The 23,892-nt window shown below is 43.9% G+C and overlaps 1 protein-coding gene across 6 annotated transcripts in view; it reads left to right on the top strand.

Annotated features, from left to right (window-relative positions):
- The window catches only part of gria1b (glutamate receptor, ionotropic, AMPA 1b), a 64,946-nt gene that overhangs the window by 22,716 nt on the left and 18,338 nt on the right, over nt 1–23,892 (top strand). For all 6 annotated transcript variants that reach the window (XM_010897042.3, XM_010897043.3, XM_010897041.3 and 3 more), the window contains exons 4-11: nt 7,803–7,990; nt 10,109–10,162; nt 14,311–14,469; nt 14,587–14,754; nt 15,215–15,319; nt 16,117–16,230; nt 17,728–17,934; nt 19,213–19,673. In XM_010897042.3, coding sequence (XP_010895344.1) covers nt 7,803–7,990; nt 10,109–10,162; nt 14,311–14,469; nt 14,587–14,754; nt 15,215–15,319; nt 16,117–16,230; nt 17,728–17,934; nt 19,213–19,673 — 1,456 coding nt within the window. The remainder of the gene's footprint in view (nt 1–7,802; nt 7,991–10,108; nt 10,163–14,310; nt 14,470–14,586; nt 14,755–15,214; nt 15,320–16,116; nt 16,231–17,727; nt 17,935–19,212; nt 19,674–23,892) is intronic.

Genomic DNA, 23,892 nt, shown 5'->3' with positions numbered 1-23,892 from the left:
GACTGAAATCTTTCTTGGTCTACCTGACCTTGGCTTGGTATCAAGAGATCCCTGAATTTTCCACTTCTTAATAAGTGATTGAAGAGTACTGAATGGTTCCATTACTTTGTCACACAGGTCTTTTCTGCTCCCTATGGCTCAGTATCTAGCCTGCTCAGTGCATCCACGTGAGAGCTAACAAACTCATTTGACTGTTTATACTCAGACGCTAACTGCAATTTAAAAAGCCATAGGTCTGGGAAATTCTTTAATTGTCATTCTCACCTGTGTGTGTCATTTTGTGTGTTTGTAACAAGGCCAAACCATCAAGGGTATGTAAACTTTTGATCAGGGCCATTTGGGTGATTTCTGTTTTCATTATGATTTAAAAAGGAGCCAAACAACTATGTGAAAATAAATTCAAATTCATATGATCACTATCCTTAAATAAATGACAGTTTTGTTGCGTGATCAGTCATATTTTCAATATCAATGCCAAAATTTCACAATATCTGCCAGGGTATGCAAAGTTATGTTTTCATACAACTGTATGAATTTTTTGGAGTATCACTGTTAATATTTAGCATAATTGGGAAAGAAATTCATAAAACAAAATAAAAATGTGGTCTAAAGAAATTAATAAAATTGGTAGGTTCTTTGAGTTACGTTGGCTGTTTGTTCTAGCACTATGCATTACCTCAAATATATCACACTCATAAAAGTAACCTACAGTATAGACATAAAAAAACTGGCATAGCAATATTCAAGTGTAAAATGAGAAAATGATTTGCGTCAATTGTGATCAAATCAACAGAAAATAATGGAGATATTCTGCTGACCCTAGGTCGCACCTTCTTAACTGTGTCACTGTTACTTACAGAATCAAGAAATTAAGTCCTGCTCTGTGATTCTGTGTTTTTCTCAAACTGTGGGGGAGGGCAACCTCTGCCCAGAGTCCAGCAGCTTGTCACCATATGCCCTTGCCTTTGACAGCAGTCACAACAGCGCTGTTTTGGCTGTTTGGGTTTAACCTCTGCCAGTCTTATTGCTGCGACAGGAGCCGTTTGGAGAGCTTGGTTCATTCGCACGCCAGACTGCCCATGTTCGACTGACTGTGCATTCATCTTGCTGTCTGTTTTCCAATCAGATGTGTCAAATCATGTTGCACATTGTTTAGAAATGACCTAGTTGGAGAATCCTGCTGCTCTGTTTTACACTCTAATGTCATTTGAAGCTGTATTAAAGATATTAACTGTTCATTGGCTGTGGAGATGAGAGTTGGTGGCCATTATTCATGCTGATCTGTTACTTACATAATGTCTACTATAGTTCTGAATCAGGGATTAACCATAAAATATGTCATAGGTCACCATTCACTGTGAATATCGCTCTTCATAGGACTTCCCTAAGACACCATTTTCAATTTTATTATATAAAGATTTCCTGAATGAAACAGTGCAAATTTATTTACGACATACATTCTCTCACAAAAGTGAGTACACCCCTCACATTTTTGTAAATATTTGATTATATCTTTTCATGTGACAACACTGAAGAAATGACACTTTGCTACAATGTAAAGTAGTGAGTTGTACAGCTTATATAACAGTGTAAATTTGCTGTCCCCTCAAAATAACTCAACACACAGCCATGAATGTCTAAACCGCTGGCAACAAAAGTGAGTACACCCCTAAGTGAAAATGTCCAAGATATAATCAAATATTTACAAAAATGTGAGGGGTGTATATTATGAAAAATATCAGTAGATGGAAGAACGAACAGACACACATGCGAGCAACTACCGATTAAAAGGAATTGGTCTGAGAATTAGAATGACAGGCATGTGGAATTACTTCACATGGTGAAATGAATGATACCATTAAATAAGGCATGAGCTTAACAAAACAGTATTCTAGGCATGATCGGAGAGAGCGAGAGAGGGAGTGATCATACCCACGAGACCATAAACCTTAGTTCTTAAGAGACAGAAATGGAGAGGGAGAGAAAATCTCATCACAGCGTGCAAGAATCAGACGAGAGGAAGATGAATCGATTATTTAGGATTTCCTATCATTATTTACTATAGGATTGTTATTGGATAATTTATATTGGTTTTATAACCTCTTTATAGGAACCAATCGTATACGATTACAGTGGGTGGTTTCTTATAAGACTTTTATAGGAATAAGTCCAATAAAAAAATCCACAACGGCTTCCTAGGATGGTTCTGACTAGAGTATGATCAATAAGACTCATCTAGGATGGTTCTGACTAGAGAATGATCAATAAGACTCATCTAGGATGGTTCTGACTAGAGTAAGATCAATAAGACTCATCTAGGATGGTTCTGACTAGAGTATGATCAATAAGACTCATCTAGGATGGTTCTGACTAGAGTAAGATCAATAAGACTCATCTAGGATGGTTCTGACTAGAGTATGATCAATAAGACTCATCTAGGATGGTTCTGACTAGAGTATGATCAATAAGACTCATCTAGGATGGTTCTGACTAGATTAAGTTCAATAAGACTCATCTAGGATGGTTCTGACTAGAGTATGATCAATAAGACTCATCTAGGATGGTTCTGACTAGAGTATGATCAATAAGACTCATCTAGGATGGTTCTGACTAGAGTAAGTTTAATAAGACATTTATAGATGTTTCTGACTAGAGGATGATCCTTGATAAACCTCTGACATGTTGGACTCATAATCTTGTTGGACAATGGCATAACTGTAAAATTAGCATCCAATCAGATTTAAGAAGCACAGGATGTAAAGACATCAGCGCCTCTGATCCCAGAGGGGACAGAATGCGGGTTGAACAAAGCAACACAACATCCCCAAGGAATTACTAACTTACAGTTGCTGTAGCGTGGGCCACACCAGCCCCCACTGTGTCATCATTTATGTATTTCCTCAAGTCTCCTAGAGACGTGGACAAAGAGAACGGCACACCTGCCACTTTCATAATGTACAGTGCCGCTGTCTGAATCGCTGTGGAAGTTCACTGAGTCAGGTGTTGGGATTATGGATAGCTTATAGTTACATAAACACTTTCATAGTCAGTCAGCTTTTATGCGAAAGACCGGTCCAATGTACCTGTTGATCATGACTGAGGACCCGTGGCACAACTACTTGAGCCCTTTATGTGCGCTTTTATGGGGGAGACATTTGAAAGCGGGTTTCACACCTCTGGTGCTTGTTAGTGTTAAGAACATCACACAGCGATAGACTCTTCCTTCACTGTCCAGCCTCCTCACATGGGGCTCAGATCCGTTGAGAGACCCACGGAAATCAAATACTTGTTTTTATTGACCCCTGTTCGCCCAAAAAAGCAACAGCAAATGTTGATGCACAGGGACTAGGAAAAACTCACTAGTAGGGTCGGAACCTAGGAGCAGACCTAGATCAGAGCTGGACTCCAACGGGTGGCCTGTTCCTTCTGGCTGCTGAATGGAGATCAGAGCGATTATAAGAGTGCATGACCTATTATGGCCATAGTTGCTCATGTTCAGATGACCAGCAAGTCAATAAAGTAAATACATAGGAACAGGTGGGCTGGAGAGTGTTCTGTTGGAACCTAGATCAGCAACACAACCAGGTGATCTTAGGACCGCGACAACCAGGTGAACTTAGGACAGCAATAACCAGGTGAACTTAGGACCGCAATAACCAGGTGAATTTAGGGCCAGGACAACCAGGTGAACTTAGGGCCGCGACAACCAGGTGAACTTAGGGCCGCGACAACCAGGTGAACTTATGGCCGGGACAACCAGGTGAACTAACAATCGGAACAACCAGGTGAACTAACGACCGGAACAACCAGGTAAACTTAGGACCAGGACAACCAGTCCTAAGTTCACCTGGTTGTGTTGCTGATCTAGGTTCCAACAGAATACTCTCTAGCCTACCTGTCACTATGTATTTATTGACCTGAAACACACCTGACCACCCTTTCCAAAGTGTCCTAATCGTTATCAAAAGATGATGATGATGAGTGACTGACAGCTTATTACTGTAGACTGGAGAATATTCATGTAGGCCGAGGTTATGTTATTGTAGACTGGAGAAAATATATGTAGGCTGAGGGCATATTACAGTAGACTGGAGAATGTTAATGTAGGTTGAGGGCATATTACAGTAGACTGGAGAATGTTAATGTAGGTTGAGGGCATATTACAGTAGACTAGATAATATTAATGTAGGCTAAGGGCATATTACTGTAGGCTGGAGAATGTTAATGTAGGCTGTGGTCATATTACTGTAGATTGGAGAATGTTAATGTAGGTTGAGGGCATATTACAGTAGACTGGAGAATAGTAATGTAGTCTGAGGTCATTTTACTGTAGACTGAGGTTATATTACATATAAGCTAGGGGAATATTACTGTAGGCTGGGGGCATTTTACTGTAGGCTGGGGCATTTTACAGTAGGCTGGGGGCATTTTACAGTAGGCTGGGGGGATATTACCTGAAAAACATTCACAGTTGTGATTCGTAGCTCTTCTGTATTTCTTTAGCGACATCCAGCCCTTCTGTGTTTCCATCACATGGCTTTGCTTTGATCAGTGCTCTGTTGTTAGGTGCTGTATCACATCTCCAGGGATTGTATTTACAGTATATCGGGACGGGAACGCTGTCCCATCCTTATTTCTATGCTAATACTTCTGCTCTCCCGCGAGGTACTGTTATTGAGTCAAAATAATGATGCTGATAATGAAACATATCAGATGGAAGTACTTAGGAGGAAAATGTGATGTATGAATAAATGAAATGTATCACTTAAGTGCAATCCATTTAATACCAATGTTTGTACTTCAATTAAATTTGGGGGGGGGTGGAATGTTCTCTTTTCCTTTGGGGATTTGTTTGCTAACATTTGTGTACTCTTTGTGAGAAAGGGTGTGTTCGTGGTGGAGAGGGGGGATGGAATTGGGTGGAGTGTGGGGTTAAAACATTCTGTGGCCTCATGCACATGGAAAACATGTGTCACCACCTAGGGGTTAAACTAGAGGACTAAACCTCTACTAATAAACTGATTTGAACCAGAATTGGTTTGAAAGAGCGCATAGAACAGGTACCCTAATATCCAACGAATCGGTATTTGTGTGATCTCCAGCGATCGACCGGCTGCACATCGCCGGCAGGGCTTTTCTCAGATTTTGGGCCTGCCCGTTCCCTCTGTCTATCGTTTTCACCTTCTCCGCTATTGGGATTTCAGAAATCCTTTTATTTGCCGCTTGGCCAATCGTTGCAGCCGTCTCATTAGCTGCGTCAGTTGATGGCAGATGTGGATCAGACGGAGTGGGCGTGTCAAACCAAGAGCTGTCAAAGCTGCAACAAAAGCGAAGTCCATACCACCAAAACAAAACACACGCGTACGAACCCAAAACAACTCAAATGACAACCACATACACACAATAACATGCCACCAAACTAAAACAAGTTACATGTTAAGACACTGCAAATTCCTATAACTACCAACACTAACTCATAAATACTGGACAGAAATGAAGTAATTAATTCATGGGAAATGGATCAGAGGGCAGTCTTAGTTGCCTTCCGTGACACATACATTCCTGTACCGTGATTTAATCTACGACTTTATACCGTGCGATGTAACTCAAGTCTTTTTTAAATATCGTAGAATGACGATTCTAAATAGAAAGCCACAATAGAAAGAATTGTCTCTCCTCTCTCCCTCTACCACATCCAGTTATCACTAAACCCTATGGAGTAACTTAAATCTGAGGGGTTTTATATAGGGGAATACTGACGAGCCTGTGTTGTGCGTACAGGAATGGCATTCATTCAAATGGTTCAGCTGTAATCACGTCACCCATTTTAAGTCCTGTTCCTCGAAGAGAGAAGTGAGAGAGTGGGGGGAGGAAGTGGCGGGGGGGGGGGTCACTGAATAAGTTCTCTCCACTTCATAGACCCTTCTTACTATCATCACACCCCCCCCCCCCCCCCCCCCCCCCCGACTGCATAATGTCTCCAGATTAACTGGCTTCAAACGTACTCCTTCCCTGTCTTCCGCTTTGTAAAAACTACTCAACGTTCCCATTTCCAGAATTGAAAGGGTGAGCCATTTCAAATGCTAAATTTGGTCGTTTTCAAGCTCGGGGGCCCTTGGGAAGGCAGATGTGAGGCAACACATTTACTCTGGCTGAGTAGAACACACAGGCAACCGCGTCCCTGCCAGATTGTCACGGTTTCTGGTGAGGTGACAGCAGTTTCAGGTGACTGATGTGAAAGCATCAGGGAAAACACAGCTGTCTGGTGTGTACCTCGGTCACATCCTCCATTCTCGTCCTACAGTGGCACTGTGACCAAACCCCCCTACGCCGTGAACACTTCATAATACCTGTTCATTTAATACGCTTTCGTTGACGGGGCGATTAACCTATTTCACATGCCCTTGTTTTCACTCTATTTATGTGTAGTTATTTTCACCCTTTTTGTAGTTTTTTTAACATTTTGTTTAATTACAGACAACAACTGTTTGTCACATTTTGAGTCATCACTTGCCATTTAATACATCGCAATATTTGCCTATTCTGACTACAACAAATGTTGTGCCAACAATTTGTTTTAAATAACATTTGCATCAGAATCACATTTACATCAGAATCACATAGTATGTAAATAAAGTGTTCTATTCTCACGAGAAACTCGCCTTGTCCAGACCTCTGACCTGGTTGGTGTATAAACTCTCTGACTGTTATTTTCCTGTATGTAGCGCTCTCCTTCAAACATGCTGCTGGTGATATCAGGATTATGGAGGTGCCGGTGTGAGATGTTTTTAGTTGCTTCCCGATGACAATCAGAAGGATGCTAGTATGCATTTAGAAAGCCAGCCTCTGTCTGAACGGTGTCCCGCATTACCTCTGACCATATTACCTCTGACCGTGTTACATCTGACCACGTTACCTCTGACCGCGTTACCTCTGACCGCGTTACCTCTGACCGTGTTACCTCTGACCGCGTTAGCTCTGACTGGGTTACCTCTGACTGCGTTCTCTGACCGTGTTATCTCTGACCGCATTTCCTCTGACCACGTTACCTCTGACCACGTTACCCCTGACCGCATTACGTCTGACTGCGTTACCTCTGACCGCATTACCTCTGACCATGTTACCTCTGACCGCGTTACCTCTAACCGCATTCCTTGACCGTGTTATCTCTGACCGCGTTACCCTTGACCGCATTACCTCTGACCGCGTTATCTCTGACCGCGTTATCTCTGACCACGTTACCTCTGACCGCATCATTTCTGACTGTGTTACCTCTGACCGCGTTACCTCTGAACGCGTTCTCTGACCGTGTTATCTCTGACCGCATTTTCTTCTGACCACGTTACCTCTGACCGCGTTACCTCTGACCACATTACCCCTGACCACATTACCTCTGACCTCTTACCTCTGTTTTTGACCGCGTTACCTCCGCTTTTGTGTGCATCTCTGCTCTGAATAGAAACATCTGCTAAATGACATGAATGGGTCCTTTAGTCGTCGAAAACATTCACATTAATTCATGGCATATTGTAGAAATGTACCTATCGTGGGCCTTGAGTGGTCCTGTGTACTGTAGAAGCTGTGTAGAGGGAATCCACTCAGGCTATACCGTAGGACTTAAGTCAGCTCGGAAATATCTCAAATCATTGTTTATTTCCCAGTACAGTCAGTGAAGCTGAGTAAACAGGGTGTAAACACCAATTTAGGGACTACTAAAACTACGACATTTTTACCTAACAGTCGATACCTATGCAAGGTCTGCTTTAGACTAAAAATACAGATCCCTGGTATTTACCTTCTAGGCCTGACAGTGCTTCAGAAGATCCTAGACACGGCAGCAGAGAAGACATGGCAGGTGACATCCGTCAACTTGGACAGTGGGATGGACCAGGCGTCCTTCCTTAAGGTGATTCAGGACCTAGAGAAGAAGAAGGAGTACAACATCATCCTGGACTGTGAACTCGAGAGACTCAACCTTATCCTCAACCTGGTAAATAACATTGGATTGATATGCTGTACTGTCAGACTCTTTTATACTGTGTGGTGTTGTTAGTGTCTCTGTTATACTGTGTGGTGTTGTTAGTGTCTCTGTTATACTGTGTGGTGTTGTTAGTGTCTCTGTTACACTGTGTGGTGTTTTTAGTGTCTCTGTAATACTGTGTGGTGTTGTTAGTGTCTCTGTTATACTGTGTGGTGTTGTTAGTGTCTCTGTTATACTGTGTGGTGTTGTTAGTGACTCTGTTATACTGTGTGGTGTTGTTAGTGTCTCTGTTATACTGTGTGGTGTTGTTAGTGTCTCTGTTATACTGTGTGGTGTTGTTAGTGACTCTGTTATACTGTGTGGTGTTGTTAGTGTCTCTGTTATACTGTGTGGTGTTCTTAGTGTCTCTGTTATACTGTGTGGTGTTGTTAGTGTCTCTGTTATACTGTGTGGTGTTTTTAGTGTCTCTGTTATACTGTGTGGTGTTGTTAGTGTCTCTGTTATACTGTGTGGTGTTGTTAGTGTCTCTGTTACACTGTGTGGTGTTTTTAGTGTCTCTGTAAAACTGTGTGGTGTTGTTAGTGTCTTTGTTATACTGTGTGGTGTTGTTAGTGTCTCTGTTATATTATGTGGTGTTCTTAGTGTCTCTGTTATACTGTGTGGTGTTGTTAGTGTCTCTGTTATACTGTGTGGTGTTCTTAGTGTCTCTGTTATACTGTGTGGTGTTGTTAGTGACTCTGTTATACTGTGTGGTGTTGTTAGTGTCTCTGTTATACTGTGTGGTGTTGTTAGTGACTCTGTTATACTGTGTGGTGTTGTTAGTGTCTCTGTTATACTGTGTGGTGTTGTTAGTGTCTCTGTAATACTGTGTGGTGTTGTTAGTGTCTCTGTTATACTGTGTGGTGTTGTTAGTGTCTCTGTTATACTGTGTGGTGTTGTTAGTGTCTCTGTTATACTGTGTGGTGTTGTTAGTGTCTCTGTTATACTGTGTGGTGTTCTTAGTGTCTCTGTTATACTGTGTGGTGTTGTTAGTGACTCTGTTATACAGTGTGGTGTTGTTAGTGTCTCTTTTATACTGTGTGGTGTTGTTTGCTTTACTGTACTAGCCATCATTCAGTTTCCATTCTGCTTCTGAAAGATCATTCGGCCAGTTTCCCCAGGGAAAAGGGAGTCCCTGTTAGTTACTGTGGCTGTATTTATATATTTTAAGTATTTTACATTTGTATTTAGAACGTAGCTCTGGCAATGTGTTTCTTGTTTATTTTTACTCTGTATTATGTGATGCTATATGATTGCTGTGGACCAGGAAGAGGAGCTGCTGTTTTTGCAAAAGCTAAAGAGGATCCTTTTAAAATCCTACTGCAAATGTCACAAGCACTGTTAAGTAGAGATGGTGTAAAACTAAAAAAACATATGCAGTAACTTTCAAGGCCTTTCTTTTTATTTATAAATGCAGTGTTGCTTGTTTGGGAATATAGCAGTTCCTTTCAGCTATTTTGACCATGTATGATCTCTTTATTCCTGTTTTTCCACTGGATGTTGTATGTTGACATTCTGTTGTGAATATTTACAACAACATCAGCAGAACATTACTGAAGTCGTACGAGTTCTTCTGCTTGTTCAAAAAGGTAAAATGGCTTCTGAATTGTAGAGAGCCAGTGAAATCAGTGCATTCGTAAACATGCAGTTTTCTGGTGAGCTTTTGGAAACCAGTGGTCAGCCTCCAGGAACCTCCCCTAGTGGCTGCCTCCTTCAGGCCCCCACTGGTGGCCTTGTGTCTGTACATCACAGGTGTACTACTCATTCTAAGGCAGATTGTGAACGTGTAGTAATTAAGACTCTAATTGGGCTTCCCACAGTGACAGATGCTGAATCCTTCCCAGCCCTCCGCGGCGAGTTGTTCCAGCTGCCCCCTTTTTGCTGAGCCCTGATATTTTAGTCAGACGTGCAGGCAGAGACGAGCAATTAATTCCTCAAAGATGGGGCCAATTAGCTCCTATTTTGCAGAACTATGGTTAATGGGACGCTTCAATCCACGTCTGTAATATAATAGCTTTATCGTCATTAGACAGGATGGAAAATGCTTGATTCAAAGAACATCATTCTCCTTTCTGTTATGCTTTCCAGATCGCTGCTCAGAAGAAGAACCTAAAGAATTACCACTACATATTGGCAAACTTGGTAAGTCCGGCTTCTCCGACACGATTAGAGCTTTAATGCAGCGTCCAATCGTTGCCAATGCATTTTATTATATATGTTCAATATATTTGAAATGTCACCAATGTAGATATTGCTGAAACTCCCAGTAATGAAAATTACTGTGAAAGTGATAGTAATTGGTGTTCTGATCACGACACAAGATATGCCACAGCAAGAATAATAACTTCAGTGACATAACTTATATCTCCACTGAATGTTCAAAAACGGTCTGGCACCGCTGTAGTTTAAGCAAATGCAGATATTGTTAGAAATCATTTGTTTGTACTAATCCACAATGGCATTGTGCCATTTGCCGGTGCCTCTTCATTTTCTCAGTATCCGATTGGCTATATCTCTTCTGCTAGTCTATGCAGAGCACGGTATAGGCAGATTGCTGATTACCCACTGAGCAAGTGAATTATCATTTATGCTCTTGCAAGAAATGCTCCCTGTGAGCTGCGCGCGTGCTCCAAATCGCGCAGAAGAAATGCCCTGTAGAAAAGTTCAGCGCCGTTGATCAAATCAGAACGGTTTTCAATTCGACAAACCATAACAACAAATCAAACTCTCTAGGAGACTGTGATTCTGTTGTAGGCAGAGGAACAGAGTGTTATAATGAATGTCCCATTTGGGACGGTCACTGACCCGTGGGTTTATGGGCTGTAGCGAAAGCACAAACGTAGATCATCGCAATTCTGCTAGCAGTCCTGATCAGACAACAGTATGTCCCTCAGTAGAGTGCATCAACCTTTAAGAACTCAAGTAGTCAGAGGGGTTAGCTACAATTTACGAGGGAATTACCCTCGTAATTACCAAGAAACCTCAGAAATTCTTCATTGTCATTTAATGAATGATAATTAATTTGACCGAAGAGAGATATGCTAATTGTGGATATTATTGAAAACAATCAGTATGAAGGAGCTAGTTAGTGAGTTAGTGACATTTCGGGATACTTTGTTAACCAGTTTTAACTCAAATAGTGCATAACTGGCGAGAGGAAACAATTTATTTACTTTTTACCTATATATTTGACAACTAAGCAAACTATATTTGTCGTTTCTTGAACTGCTTCACTCTGTTTTGCCAAGAACACCTTACATGGAATGTTCATTCAAATAGCATATTTTTAAAACCTAATAAGTTTTTATATAAATATTGCTATATTCAATTCATGTGACCTATTTCATGTAAAGTAGCTAAAATGCTCTTCCAATTTAGAGGCTGTGATGTATTTTCTAGCGCTTAGCCTTCAGCGGTTGGACTAGTACTGTCACTAGATGCTTATCGCGACCTCTGGAAAGAAACGCTAGTAAAAGTCAATGAGGGTGTCAAGGGGGGGGGACTTATATGTATTGCTCAAGCACTATATTTTACTTCTGCATAGCGTTTGCTGATGAGAACTGCCTGTGTGAATGAGAGAGGTGCTAATTGCCCTAGAGTCAGAGCCCTAACCTACATGTGCAGGACCCTTTACCGACCAAGTATCAAATCATGAATGTCAGGCTCTAACGTAACAAGAAGAGGAACCAAACAGGCCTAGTTCAGCCTGCCCACGATAAGAAGGGGTTAATGTTGTTTCCCTCACTGAATTCAAACTTGGGTCTACCATGTGAGAGGTTTGTCTTTAACCACTATGCCACAAAGCTGGTTGTATGCTGAGTGTCAGTGTAGCGTCTCGACATTAGATCATTTTGTCACGCATTAACATCACACCAAGTGTGAATATTTCACTAGACACCATTAAGCATTGTGTTAAACTGACTTACGTTTCTTATTACTTCCACCAAAAATAGCATCTATGAACTGTATGACTTTTGCCACTGGCCATTATAACAGCTTATTAGCCAGTAATAGGCTTACTAGTATCTAACTTACTACTTGGAATAGTCATAAGAATTGACTATTTCATTCGTGAATGACATTGATACAATAACTATCAATATAGGTGACAATAACTGACTTATTCGTCAAGTGAAAAGACGAGAGAATCATGGAAACCCCTCCTCTTTTACTGCCCAAGCCATTGTGATCTAGCCTACATTACCCCAAAAAGCATGCACGGATGCGTACCTCGAAAATCCACCAGAAACTTTTGCAATATAACCGTAAACAGTTTTATTTTTACTATTTTACTATAATGTAGCTACTGAAGGTTGTATCCAGCAGAGTTTTCGTCTATCCTGAACAAATCCTAATGCATAATTTGTTCTGACTGTGACGAGGCTCAAACACAGGTCCTTTTGCTTGACGGTCTGTGTGTCTAACCACTACACAATTTAACAAGGGGTAGTCAGTCAGTCAGTCACTCACTCAGCAAGAGACATTCACTCTTCTTGGCCGGCTCCGCTTACGCAATCCAGCAAAAACTGTTAATTGTATGTAGGCCTGCATTGAACAACACATAAAGGCTGCTGTAGGCTACATCATTTAAATCAAAAGCTATATGAAAACGCTGTAGGATTTGCTACACTGGTTTTGTTGATGGGGCATAGCCATAGGGCTAAATTATGCTTGAATATCCACAGTAGCCCACTGGCTACTGTCTGAAACTTAAACTTAACTTAAAGTGGGTCCAGCCTCTGTGTTCACTGTGATTGCTTGCCAGAAGTTGCACAGAATTCTCAGAACTTTAAAGTTTCTGCTCAGGAGACCAGACATTTTCTCAGTAACCCAAAAAATGAGAAGGAACATTGGCCCTGAGCATATTATTTTGTGTGGGAAAATGCGTATGCGTGTCTATGTGTGTGTGTGTGTGTATGTGTGTGTGTGTGTGTGTATATTTGCTTGTGCATGGTACCAGTCAAAAGTTTGGACCCACTTACCCATTCAAGTGAATAGCATAGTTTAAAAATGCCACCCACAAGCCGCCACTGGACAAATCTCGGAAGATTTGAGGTACACCCTATAATTGGATAGTGAAATAAAGGAAACAGCATCGTTCCACAAACTGTGACTTCATCGGAAGGATTGTTGAATTTATAATTGGACTGTGCTGTATGAAGAAAATAAAGAAGGAAAAAACTGCAATTGGACAAGAAGGACTTCTTTGTGCGTAATTGGATCGAGTGCAGAGGTGGGGGCTGGGGGGCTGTCAACTAGTAAATAATGATGATCACAAAGGCTGCAACTCGCAACACTGTGTGAAGTAAGATCCCTGAGGTTCATTACCATGTCAGCCATTTGCCAGAGGGGCGCACTAACACACACACACACACACACACACTCTTAGACGCACACATGCACACAAACCAACCAACAAACAAAGCAACACACTCCTTGTCTTTGCTGAATCTGCATGGTCTGTGTAACAAGGCGTGATCTTTCTTATCAACCTGTGAAGACTCCCCAAACCTCCAGCCCTGTTCTCGTTAATTACAGCCGCGAGGGAACAATCGCATGTGAGCGAGATCTGTAGCTTTTGCTGTCATCCAGAAAAGGCATTGAAGTAACGCTTTGCTGAAGCCTCTTTCTGAAGCGGGTTTTGGCCTGACTCTAGATGGGAGGTTTAATGTAGTTTGTGAAGCTCTTAGACTTTGGAGATCCCAGTCATTAATTGCAAACAAGGTGGGTTAAGTCTTGTCTACTTGGTTGCAGAGCATATCCCTACTTGGTTGCAGAGCATATCCCTAAGCCAATCAGAACCATGAACAATTAAATTTTAATTCTTCAATTATATGGATGTGTTTGGTGAGTGTTCTGCAATTTATATATTTTTTTTTCAGAGACTGTCAGGTAGCTGTCCCTGTGTTTGGCTTGAAAAAACATTTTATTATGTCTTTGCTTGCAGTAGTCAAATTTGTAAATCAATATGGCAAAAGGGTTAAGTTGAATATATATCCGCAGATATTGCTTGTCGTAGAAAAATGTCTGTTCATCTCCTGCTTCATAGATCTGTAATGATTGCCTGGCAGGGGTTTATAATCTCTAGCTTCTTGGGGAGGGGGGGGTGAACTGCTGAATGGCTGCTATGAGAAATCCAAAACGTTCAATACCAGCGGCTTGAAAAGAGCCAGTCATCCAATTATCTACTCTATCATCATTACAGCTGGGACATTAATGGATCTGTTTTGTTTACTTAGCTAATGTTCTCTTCGGTTTTGTAAGAAGAATGTCAATTCCTTCTTTCCCAGGGCTTTTTGGACTTAAACTTCACTGAGTTCCAGAAGAGTGGTGCCAACATCACCGGTTTCCAGTTGATGAACTACTCAGATGAAAATGTCAGCAAGGCAATAGAGGAATGGGTCGACTTTGACAGCAAAGACCTCAAACTGCCCAAGAGAAGACTAAAGGTAAGATCTGACTGTTCCAAAGCTGGTGTTAGTGGTCTTCCCAGTCACACGCTCAAGTTTTAAAGAAAACCAGTATTTGTGCCTCTCATTGTTGACTCTTTGAATTTTCCATTTCAGTACACAGGAGCCCTCACGTATGACGGAGTGAGCGTCATGGCAACCGCCTTCCAGAACCTCCGGAAGCAGCGCATTGACATCTCTCGGCGAGGCAACGCTGGCGAGTGTCTGGCCAACCCACCTGCCCCCTGGGGCCAGGGCATCGACATCCAGAGAGCCCTACAGCAGGTAGGCCGGCAGCACCGCTCAGTCCGCACCCGGAAGTGAATCTCAACACCAGACGCTCAGGCAGTCAGGTGTTTTCCTGGCTCAGAATTAGCCAAAGCTGGTACCCCGGCCCCCGCTACATGCCCTGAACCTGTCAATTTCGTTTGTCTCCTGAACTCTCTTTGAAAACAGTCTGTAATTCTACTAGAACTTTATCTGAAATGTTTTTTAAAAAAAATTGCGGACTGGATGTAGTTTAGGAGTTATTAAGTATAAATGAAAAAGTTTGACATCCTTGGGTGTTAAAGAACTAGGATCCACTTGTTTTTCCGACGTTTCTCATCTCTGCGACGTCAGGACCCATGGGGTTCTTTATGCAAGGTTGCCGGATTGTTCTTCCAGTTGTTCTAGAGTGCACGGACACGGGGGTTCCTAGCAGTTCTTCATAGCAATCCTGATCCATTTCTGACTTCTCCCACAGGTTCGAATTGAGGGTCTGACTGGGCATGTCCAGTTTAACGAGAAAGGCCATCGTACCAACTACACGGTCAGCGTCATGGAACTGAGTCCAAGTGGACCACTGAAGGTGACCAGGGACTCATCCATAACCTCCACAGTCATCGGTTTTGTGGTGGGGGGGTTCCCATGACTCCACCAGAGAACTCCCTTAATCCACCCACCTACTCAGTTGTGATTTACTGCACACCCCATGGCTTGTCATTCACTGGCCAGAAAAATAGAACAGTGAAATTAATTTGTGTCCAATGTCCCCATCATGTCAGTGTGTGACATGTTTGCTGTCAAGTTCTCTGACAGCATAATTTTAGGATTTTCATATTATTTATTCATATGCAAAAAATTAGTTTTTTCGAATCAGAATATTAAATTCCCCAGCTCTTTGAGTTTATAATATACCCATTTATATTTCACCTGACACACCACAGCATGTAAATCAGAGTAAGTACAATGTCACCAATGACAGGTTAGCTGCAGAGCAACTTACTGACCTTGGAATACCTGAAGAACATTTCTCTTATCACTTGGGCTGCAGTGCATGGGACTTTGTAGGCTTCCTAAAGACGACTGTGTATTAGCTTTTAGCCGATATCACCAAGACTTCATTACGCCCTGAGAGGGATGATCCTGGCCCAGAGGGTACAGTTGGACGTTTCAGCGATCCCTGGGTAAGGTTTAGGGACTGGCTAGGAGAATTAGCCCCGTGCGTTAGTGGACCTGCCTACGCCCACGCCAAGTGTGCACTCGAGCCCGACTGTGCTTGGTGAGCCTGTTCCACTACATCAGAATGTGTTACACTGAATTAAAAAGTGTCCTTTCCTCAGCTACAGTATGCATGCTAATGTCCCGAACCCCTTCTGACTGCAGGTGGGCTACTGGAACGAGAACAAGAACTATGTCAACACAGCGGTGTACACTCCGGCCGTGGAAGACTACTTTTTAGGCCTGCAGAACCGGACCTACATAGTGACCACCATCCTTGTGAGTCCCTCTAGCTTGCGAGTCCCGATGGGCTCGGTTCTGGGAGTCGGATGTTCAGCGTGCTGTTGTATGCCGAGGGTGACTCATGAATGAATGGAGAAAGACGTTCACAGAAAGGGTGTTTGGTATGGAACAAACAGAGATCGGCTGAGTGTTGCTTTTCTCGACCCCCACGTGGGTCTGTGAAATGATGTCCGTGCGGTTTAATGTTACGGACATAGTTCTGGGAACACGCTCTTATATTGTGGCAGATATTCCCGCTCAGCTTTGTAAACAGAATGTCGCTGCAGCAAAAAGAAAAAATTATCAGATTCTCTCACGTCATAATTTGACAATGCCTTGGCAGCAGAAGCTAAGGTTGCCAGCGTGTCTTTCAGGACTGTCCTAGAAGCAGCTTTCTTGTCTGTCTATGCAGTCAGAGCAGTCAAGGTTGGCAAGCCAGCTGATGGTGCTCTTTCCGTTTCTGGGAAATGCCTGGCGACTGGATTCAGGGTTTCCATTGTTGCTCTGCCATATCAGCCCATCATGTTAAGGTCACCTCTGATCAGTTTTGGCGAAATCAGTCGTGTCTGTTCCGCGCTGCATAACACAGACAATAAAACTGGCATGATAGAATGTACATGTGGAGAGGCTATACGGAAAAATCGAGATTTGTTTTGGTTGGATTAACAGTGGGATAGAAATGAGTGGCAACAATCCCAGATAAATTGGAGAGGTAATTTGTTTCAAATTTTCATTTCCAAATGCAGGGTTTCCATTTCGTACACCACATAGGTCCCTGTTGGTTTAATTTCTGTCATTACTAGTGGGTCAAGTCATCTGCATGAAACAAGAAGAAAGAGAGAGTGGAAAAAAGAGCCTGAGAGAGAATGAGAAGGAGGGAGGGAGGGAACTTGCATGTATCCTGCATGTATAAGTGCTCCTGGGCTCATCTGAACTCTGTCCTTGTAAAACCTCCACCTTGGCCACACTTTGGACAGTTCCCCAACTGCACCTTGCACCATGTCTACCCGTGGCCCCCCCGCGATGGCTGTTTCCACCGTAACCCAAATCTTTCTCCATCTGGAGGGCAGACTCTCAGCACCACACAGCCCCTTTACAGTCACCTCAGCCGGGCCGGGACAGAAGTAGCAGGAAGGCCGCTCGCCCCTCAGATCTGAGTCAGCTCTCATTGTGGAGAGAGATTCCAGACAGCCCCGCCCTCCCTCTTTCAGTCCATAAATAATGTAATTCGATGGCTCCATTCGCGTCTACGAAGCAATTGACTGAAGTTGGTGTGAAGCCTTACGTTTATAAACGCACCGAGTATACCTTACCGTAGCGTTACCTAGGATAAGGTAGTGTTTATATTGCCGGAGCATTACCTAAGATAGTGTACAAGGCTTTATTACAAGTTGCCCTTTTAAAAGAAAAACACAAAAGGTTCATGTTGAGTGCATGCGGTGGGATGACAAAGACGAAGAACAACCCGTCAGGTGTTTGCTCCTTGTTTTCCAGGAATCTCCGTATGTGATGCTGAAGAAAAACCACGAACAGCTGGTGGGGAACGATAAGTACGAGGGGTATTGTGTGGAGCTGGCCGCGGAGATCGCCAAGCACGTCGGTTACACCTACAGGCTAGAGATCGTCGGAGATGGCAAGTACGGAGCCAGGGACGTCGACACCAAGATGTGGAACGGGATGGTGGGCGAGCTGGTCTACGGGGTCAGTAAGCGCCTCATGAACCCACCGGCATGACGACGCGGGGGGAGGGGAAGGGGCCACATGTCACGTTCACTCTCTTTCGGCACGACAATCCAGGGGATTCATTCGTGATTGGTTTTTACCCCGACGCGCTCCTGATCATTTCGGGGTCCAGGTGATATGGTTCCCTAAGTCGATCGTAGTGGCAGACAGTGTGACGGTTAGAGCATTGGGTCTCTCACTGGAAGGTCACTGGAAGGTCACTGGTCGAAGTCCCTGATATTTTCCTGGTGCTTCATAGATGCCCGCAACAGGCATGTGCACTGATCTCATTAGTGGGAGTCTGTCACATAGTTAACACATAAAAATAATTGCATGTGGCCTGTTATATAAATACTGTTCCACTGTGTTATTGTTAAGTGTGGAAGATGTACATTGCGGATCTGCTCTCTGCACGGCTCGGCCGCTGTAGCCAAAGGACACGCCACAGTGTATGTCCTCCCGATACTGTGTCGGCCTAACACAAACCCTTTGTGATAAGGATAACAAGGTGTTGCAGATGTGTGTCGCATGTTAGCATCGGACAGGGCACAGTGTGTCCCCCAGCGCCCCCGAGTCCAGCAGCAACCTCAGTGTCAAAACGCATAATTAACCACCCAATGCACATGTCCTTGACTGGCCCTTAATGTCAAAGTGATAGTGTAGCAAATTGTAAAAAGCTGGGGTTTTTTTTTTTTTTTTTTTTACCGGGCAACAGAATGAGGATGTGTATTCCAAGAAGGCCGTTATTGAAACATCCCTTAAAAGAACTGTCACATCTCATATCTTTCATTTTTTCACAGGAATTATGTCAACGCTATTTCTCTGCCCTTAGGAACTTAACATGAAAAATGTGCTCAAACAGTTTGTTCTGGAGGCCTGTATAATACTGTTCTGTCCTTTCAATGACAGAGGTGCTGGCTGGGCTCAACCAAATCAAGTCGCGCTTTGAGGGTTTTCTTTCTCTTTTTTTCGCAGAGTAGTGAGCCTAATACTTCTTAAAAGCGATTCAATATTATTCTGCTTAAAAATACTCATTTGTTTACGTAAGCTGGAGCTCTCTACAGAGAGTGATCTCAAAGTCCTCGATCACGGCAAGACAGTTAAATTCACTCATTTACATGTTGATCCCTGTCCATTTGGACACATTTAAATCACGTGTACCTATGCATTCAACATCACTGCGATTCATGATTGTTTCTCGTGTGATTGTTTTCCCGTGGGAGAAAATAACGGGGAATCCACTTTCTCGCCTCGTAGAAAGCGGACGTGGCCGTGGCCCCATTGACCATCACCCTGGTCCGCGAGGAGGTGATCGACTTCACCAAGCCCTTCATGTCCCTGGGCATCTCCATCATGATCAAGAAGCCCACCAAGTCCAAGCCCGGCGTCTTCTCCTTCCTGGACCCGCTGGCCTACGAGATCTGGATGTGCATCGTGTTCGCCTACATCGGCGTCAGCGTGGTCCTCTTCCTGGTCAGCCGCTTCAGCCCGTACGAGTGGCAGGGGGACGACTCGGACGCGGACGAGGGCCGGGATCAGCATCAGAGGCAGCAGCAGCACGGCCAGCCGTCGTCCTCCAGCCCCCGGAGGGAACCGGGCCAGTCCCAGAACCAAGGCCAGGGGCAGAGCGAGGGCCACGCCAACGAGTTTGGGATATTCAACAGCTTGTGGTTCTCCCTGGGTGCCTTCATGCAGCAGGGCTGTGACATCTCACCGAGGTAGGTGGCGTCTCCAGCCGCTGTGGCGGGTAGCGTTCCCAGTCACAACAGCCCTTCCTTATTCGTCTGTAACGCAGTAATATGCCGGGTGGGCAATAACAAAGCACTGTTTTTGGGCGCGGGGTGACTGATGTAGATAATGGGCAGAAAAAACTAGGCCCACTTCATGTCTTTTATCTGTTCAGATATTATTGGGGGGCATTCCCCGGTAAAATGGCTGAAATTGGGGTGACTAAAATTGGAAGCCAAATTAAAAAGCAATTGACACAGGAAACAAGAGAATTCCATCCAAAGGGTGTGATTTTTTAAGTAGCTTAGTGCCTGTTTAGTATACCCCATGAACACATTGACATTGTCCTAAACCTTAATTATAATTAACAAGGTAACATTTATATTTTTAGCGTTCTTAATCCCCAAAGAATATTTGTCCCAAAAACATCACTCACTGTTGGCACCCCTGGATCTCTGCTCAGAGAGCAATTTCTGTGTGTATCTGGAGGAGTGCTGTTTGTCACTATCCAACCGAAAGATCCAACGATGGCCCTGCCGGCAGATTTTGGCCTTAACTCTCTTGGTACTTGACAGGGTCTACAATCCCATCTATCCTAAGTTCCCAGGACCTTTAGAAGCGAAAAACATCACATATCCACCAACATTATTCAGAGTGACATGCCTTATTCAGAGTGACATGACATATCTCTGATGTTTGCAGCCCAAAAAGCTTGTCTCATTATTGAACCTGGTTCCAATCAAAGTTCCACTGACACGCAGCAAACTACATTTCGCCTATTAATGTAGAAAATACTTGTTTTGGAGCCAATATTTAACCAACTGCAAATTAGGCTTACCTGACAGAAGCAAGTAAATACCTGAACTGTATCAGTGACTGTCTTTATTCTTTTTATGAAAAACCTGTTTTAGTAGGCTGTATCCATGTTTCTCTTTTGCTAGATACAAAGTTTCAGCCCCACACCTCTGTACTAGGGATGTTGCGATATCATGATTATCATGGCCAAAATAATTCATGAATAACGATATTATCATGATATCAATAGAAAATGTGAGAGGCGTTTAAAAATAAAACGTAATTTTGGCCAAATTAATAGGCTACGAAAACGGCACATCTTTATATCACGGTTATCGACAATACCGGTATATTGTGACACTCCTACTATGTACTGATATGATTTGCTTGTTAGATTCTTTACTATAAATAATTGACCAAAAAGTTACGTTCAGACGAACTCCCCCACCCAAAGAAACAGACTAATGTGAACTAAGACATTAGTTCATGAACAGACTGACATGGACTACAGCTGCCCTTGGCATACTCACTCAGCTGCCCCCGGCATACTCACTCAGCTGCCCCTGGCATACTCACTCAGCTGCCCCCGGCATACTCACTCAGCTGCCCCCGGCATACTCACTCAGCTGCCCCTGGCATACTCACTCAGCTGCCCCCGGCATACTCACTCAGCTGCCCCTGGCATACTCACTCAGCTGCCCCCGGCATACTCACTCAGCTGCCCCCGGCATACTCGCTCAGCTGCCCCGGCATACTCGCTCAGCTGCCCCCGGCATACACACTCAGCTGCCCTTGGCATACTCACTCATCTGCCCCCGGCATACTCACTCAGCTGCCCCAGGCATACTCACTCAGCTGCCCCAGGCATACTCACTCAGCTGCCGCCGGCATACTCACTCAGCTGCCCCCGGCATACTCACTCAGCTGCCCCCGGCATACTCACTCAGCTGCCGCCGGCATACTCACTATAGGAACAATGCATTTAATTAATTAAGTTGTTTAACCTCAGTCAGCATTTTTGGTTCAGAATCGGAAACATTATGGCTTCTGGATCCTGCATTGGGTGGTCCCCTGAGGTACTGGGCAGGTGTCCTGAAGAGCTGGTGGTTCGCTCCAGTTTAAAGTCGATTTTCTACTTATTCAGGCTGTCCTGCCCTCATGGGATGTCAGCTCCTTACCTGCCCAGTCTAAACTCTTCTCTGTACTGGGATGCCAGTTTGGAACCAGCTGCTCCTTTTGGCTCAGAGTCCCTGAAGCGCTACCTTTTCAAAAAGTACCTAAAATATATCTTATGCCACCACCGCTGTAGCCTGCTTGTACTAACACTTGTGATTTTGATGTTTTTTCCCTGTGTTGTCTTCCAGCACAGACTTTTGTTGATAACAAATTCACTGTGTGGAATTTATTGACTTTTACTGGGTTGTGGTCATGTACCACCTAGCTGTCTTACATAAAAGCACTAACTTTGAGTCGCTCTCAGTTAAAGTGATTGCTATATGACTGAAATGTAAATGCAGACAATATTTAGTTATGTTAGAAGATTACTCGATTTTTTGAATGTTCCCTAATCATCAGTGTTGGCAGACCTGCTTGATATGCATTCCATTTTTGAATATTCTTTCTATATTATCCTATTAACTCGATTTTTCTGTAAAACTGTATTTCACACAGCTTAGTACAAGATACACACCCCAAAAAATGCAATACAACATAAGGTTTTGTGAGCAAAAATGTATAAAAAGCAGGTGTATATTGTCAGTCTGCTGCACCCTGGTTAAAAGAGCGCATTGTTTCCCCCCTAAGGCCTCCTCCACATGTCAACGAAAAGGTAAAGAAGAAAGGACATTAGGAAGCGTAGCTCACAGTAAAGGCAGAAGACATGAGATGTCAGCTGAGGACTACAGAGGCATCCTACCGAGACAAACTGGATGTCGAATGGTGACAGATTGACTGACAGTGTTCCTGAACCGAGCGCGTTAATGACCCCGTGTTGCCATCATGACCCTAGGGCACGGTCGTCCAGGCCAAGGCCAGACTCAGGTCAGGGGTACCCTAGCAGCGGCTTAGGCCTTCGTACCCAGAAACCCATTGAGGGTTTACCAGGAGTCGGCTGTTGGAGGCGGTTGTTATTGCTGTGCTCTTATCGGGCATACAGGGACATCGGCAGACGCTCCTCCGTAGCGAGAACAAAGGTTCTCCTAGATCAGGGTATTTTTGGCGCACAATAGAGGGTGTGTTTTGTTTTTTTTAGAACGCTGATTCCCGGTGAATAGACACGTCAAATTCAAAACATGAATTGGTGAAATTAGACGGATTCAGTGCAGGATGCCTTCCTTCCAGTGAGTTCACATTAACAGAAGTCCTTCGTATGTGTGGCTTGACACGGCGCCTCCTGTGCACGCCACAAATGCCACACATTGGATTGCTCTTGATCATGTTTGCTGTCGGTCTCTGGGGACTGCGCTGAGCGGGGGTGTCGTCCTCGTTATCACGCCTCCCTCCCAAACCTCCCTCCCTCACATCACCTCCCTTCCCGGTCACTGGTCCCTGGTGTCTGATGCCGAAGACGCCCTGATCCTCGTCTGGCCTCCCCTTGTTCTTTCACGGCCCACGGTCCCTGACAGCTCAGCTAACACTTGTACATCGTCCACGTTTTCCTTTGTGAAGTCGTGTGCAGCCTTCATTACCGGATCATTAGTGCAGGTCGGCCCGGTGACATTCATGCCGAAGGCCCGCTACATCCTCCTTCTCCCGCGCCTCCCTCTTCACCTCATTACGAAGGCCTCTGGGCGCTTGGCTTGCGCTAACTGCTGGCTCCTCAGCCCTCTGTCTGACATTTAGGTAGGCCATGTGAATCAGTTTGCTTTGGGGAAAACTAATGGCCTCAAATTAGATTACATTCGCAGATGCTTGTTTTCTGTGTCATGCAGTAGATGCTCCCGTTTAGCCCAGACAAAGTGGTTGAGCTCCAGATTACACATTCTTGACGTGGTCCGTTCCGAGGAAATCCATAGCAGCCTGTCTTTGTTTTCTAATCTAGATGTTTTCCTTTCCCATTTCTCTGTCTCTTCTTACTGAACATCTCTTTCCCTCTGTGTTGAACATCTCTGTCCCTCTATAACGAGCATTTCTGTCCCTTTATACTGAACATCTCTTTCCCTCTGTGTTGAACATCTCTGTCCCTCTATAACGAGCATTTCTGTCCCTTTATACTGAACATCGGTGCCCATCTGTATTGAACATCTCTTTCCCTCTGTGTTGAACATCTTTGTCACTCTGTACTGAACATCTCTGTCGCTCAACACTGAACATGGGAGCACGGTGGGGAACTGCAGAAGGGTTGATAGCTCTAAATGAAATCATTACAAAGGCTTTGATCTTCTCTTATCTGCTGTTTTGCCCAACTCTGCAGTT

Source organism: Esox lucius, chromosome 7 (assembly GCF_011004845.1).
Source record: "Esox lucius isolate fEsoLuc1 chromosome 7, fEsoLuc1.pri, whole genome shotgun sequence".
Classification (NCBI taxonomy): Eukaryota; Metazoa; Chordata; class Actinopteri; order Esociformes; family Esocidae; genus Esox; species Esox lucius.
This window is presented reverse-complemented; position numbering and strand designations above follow the sequence as displayed.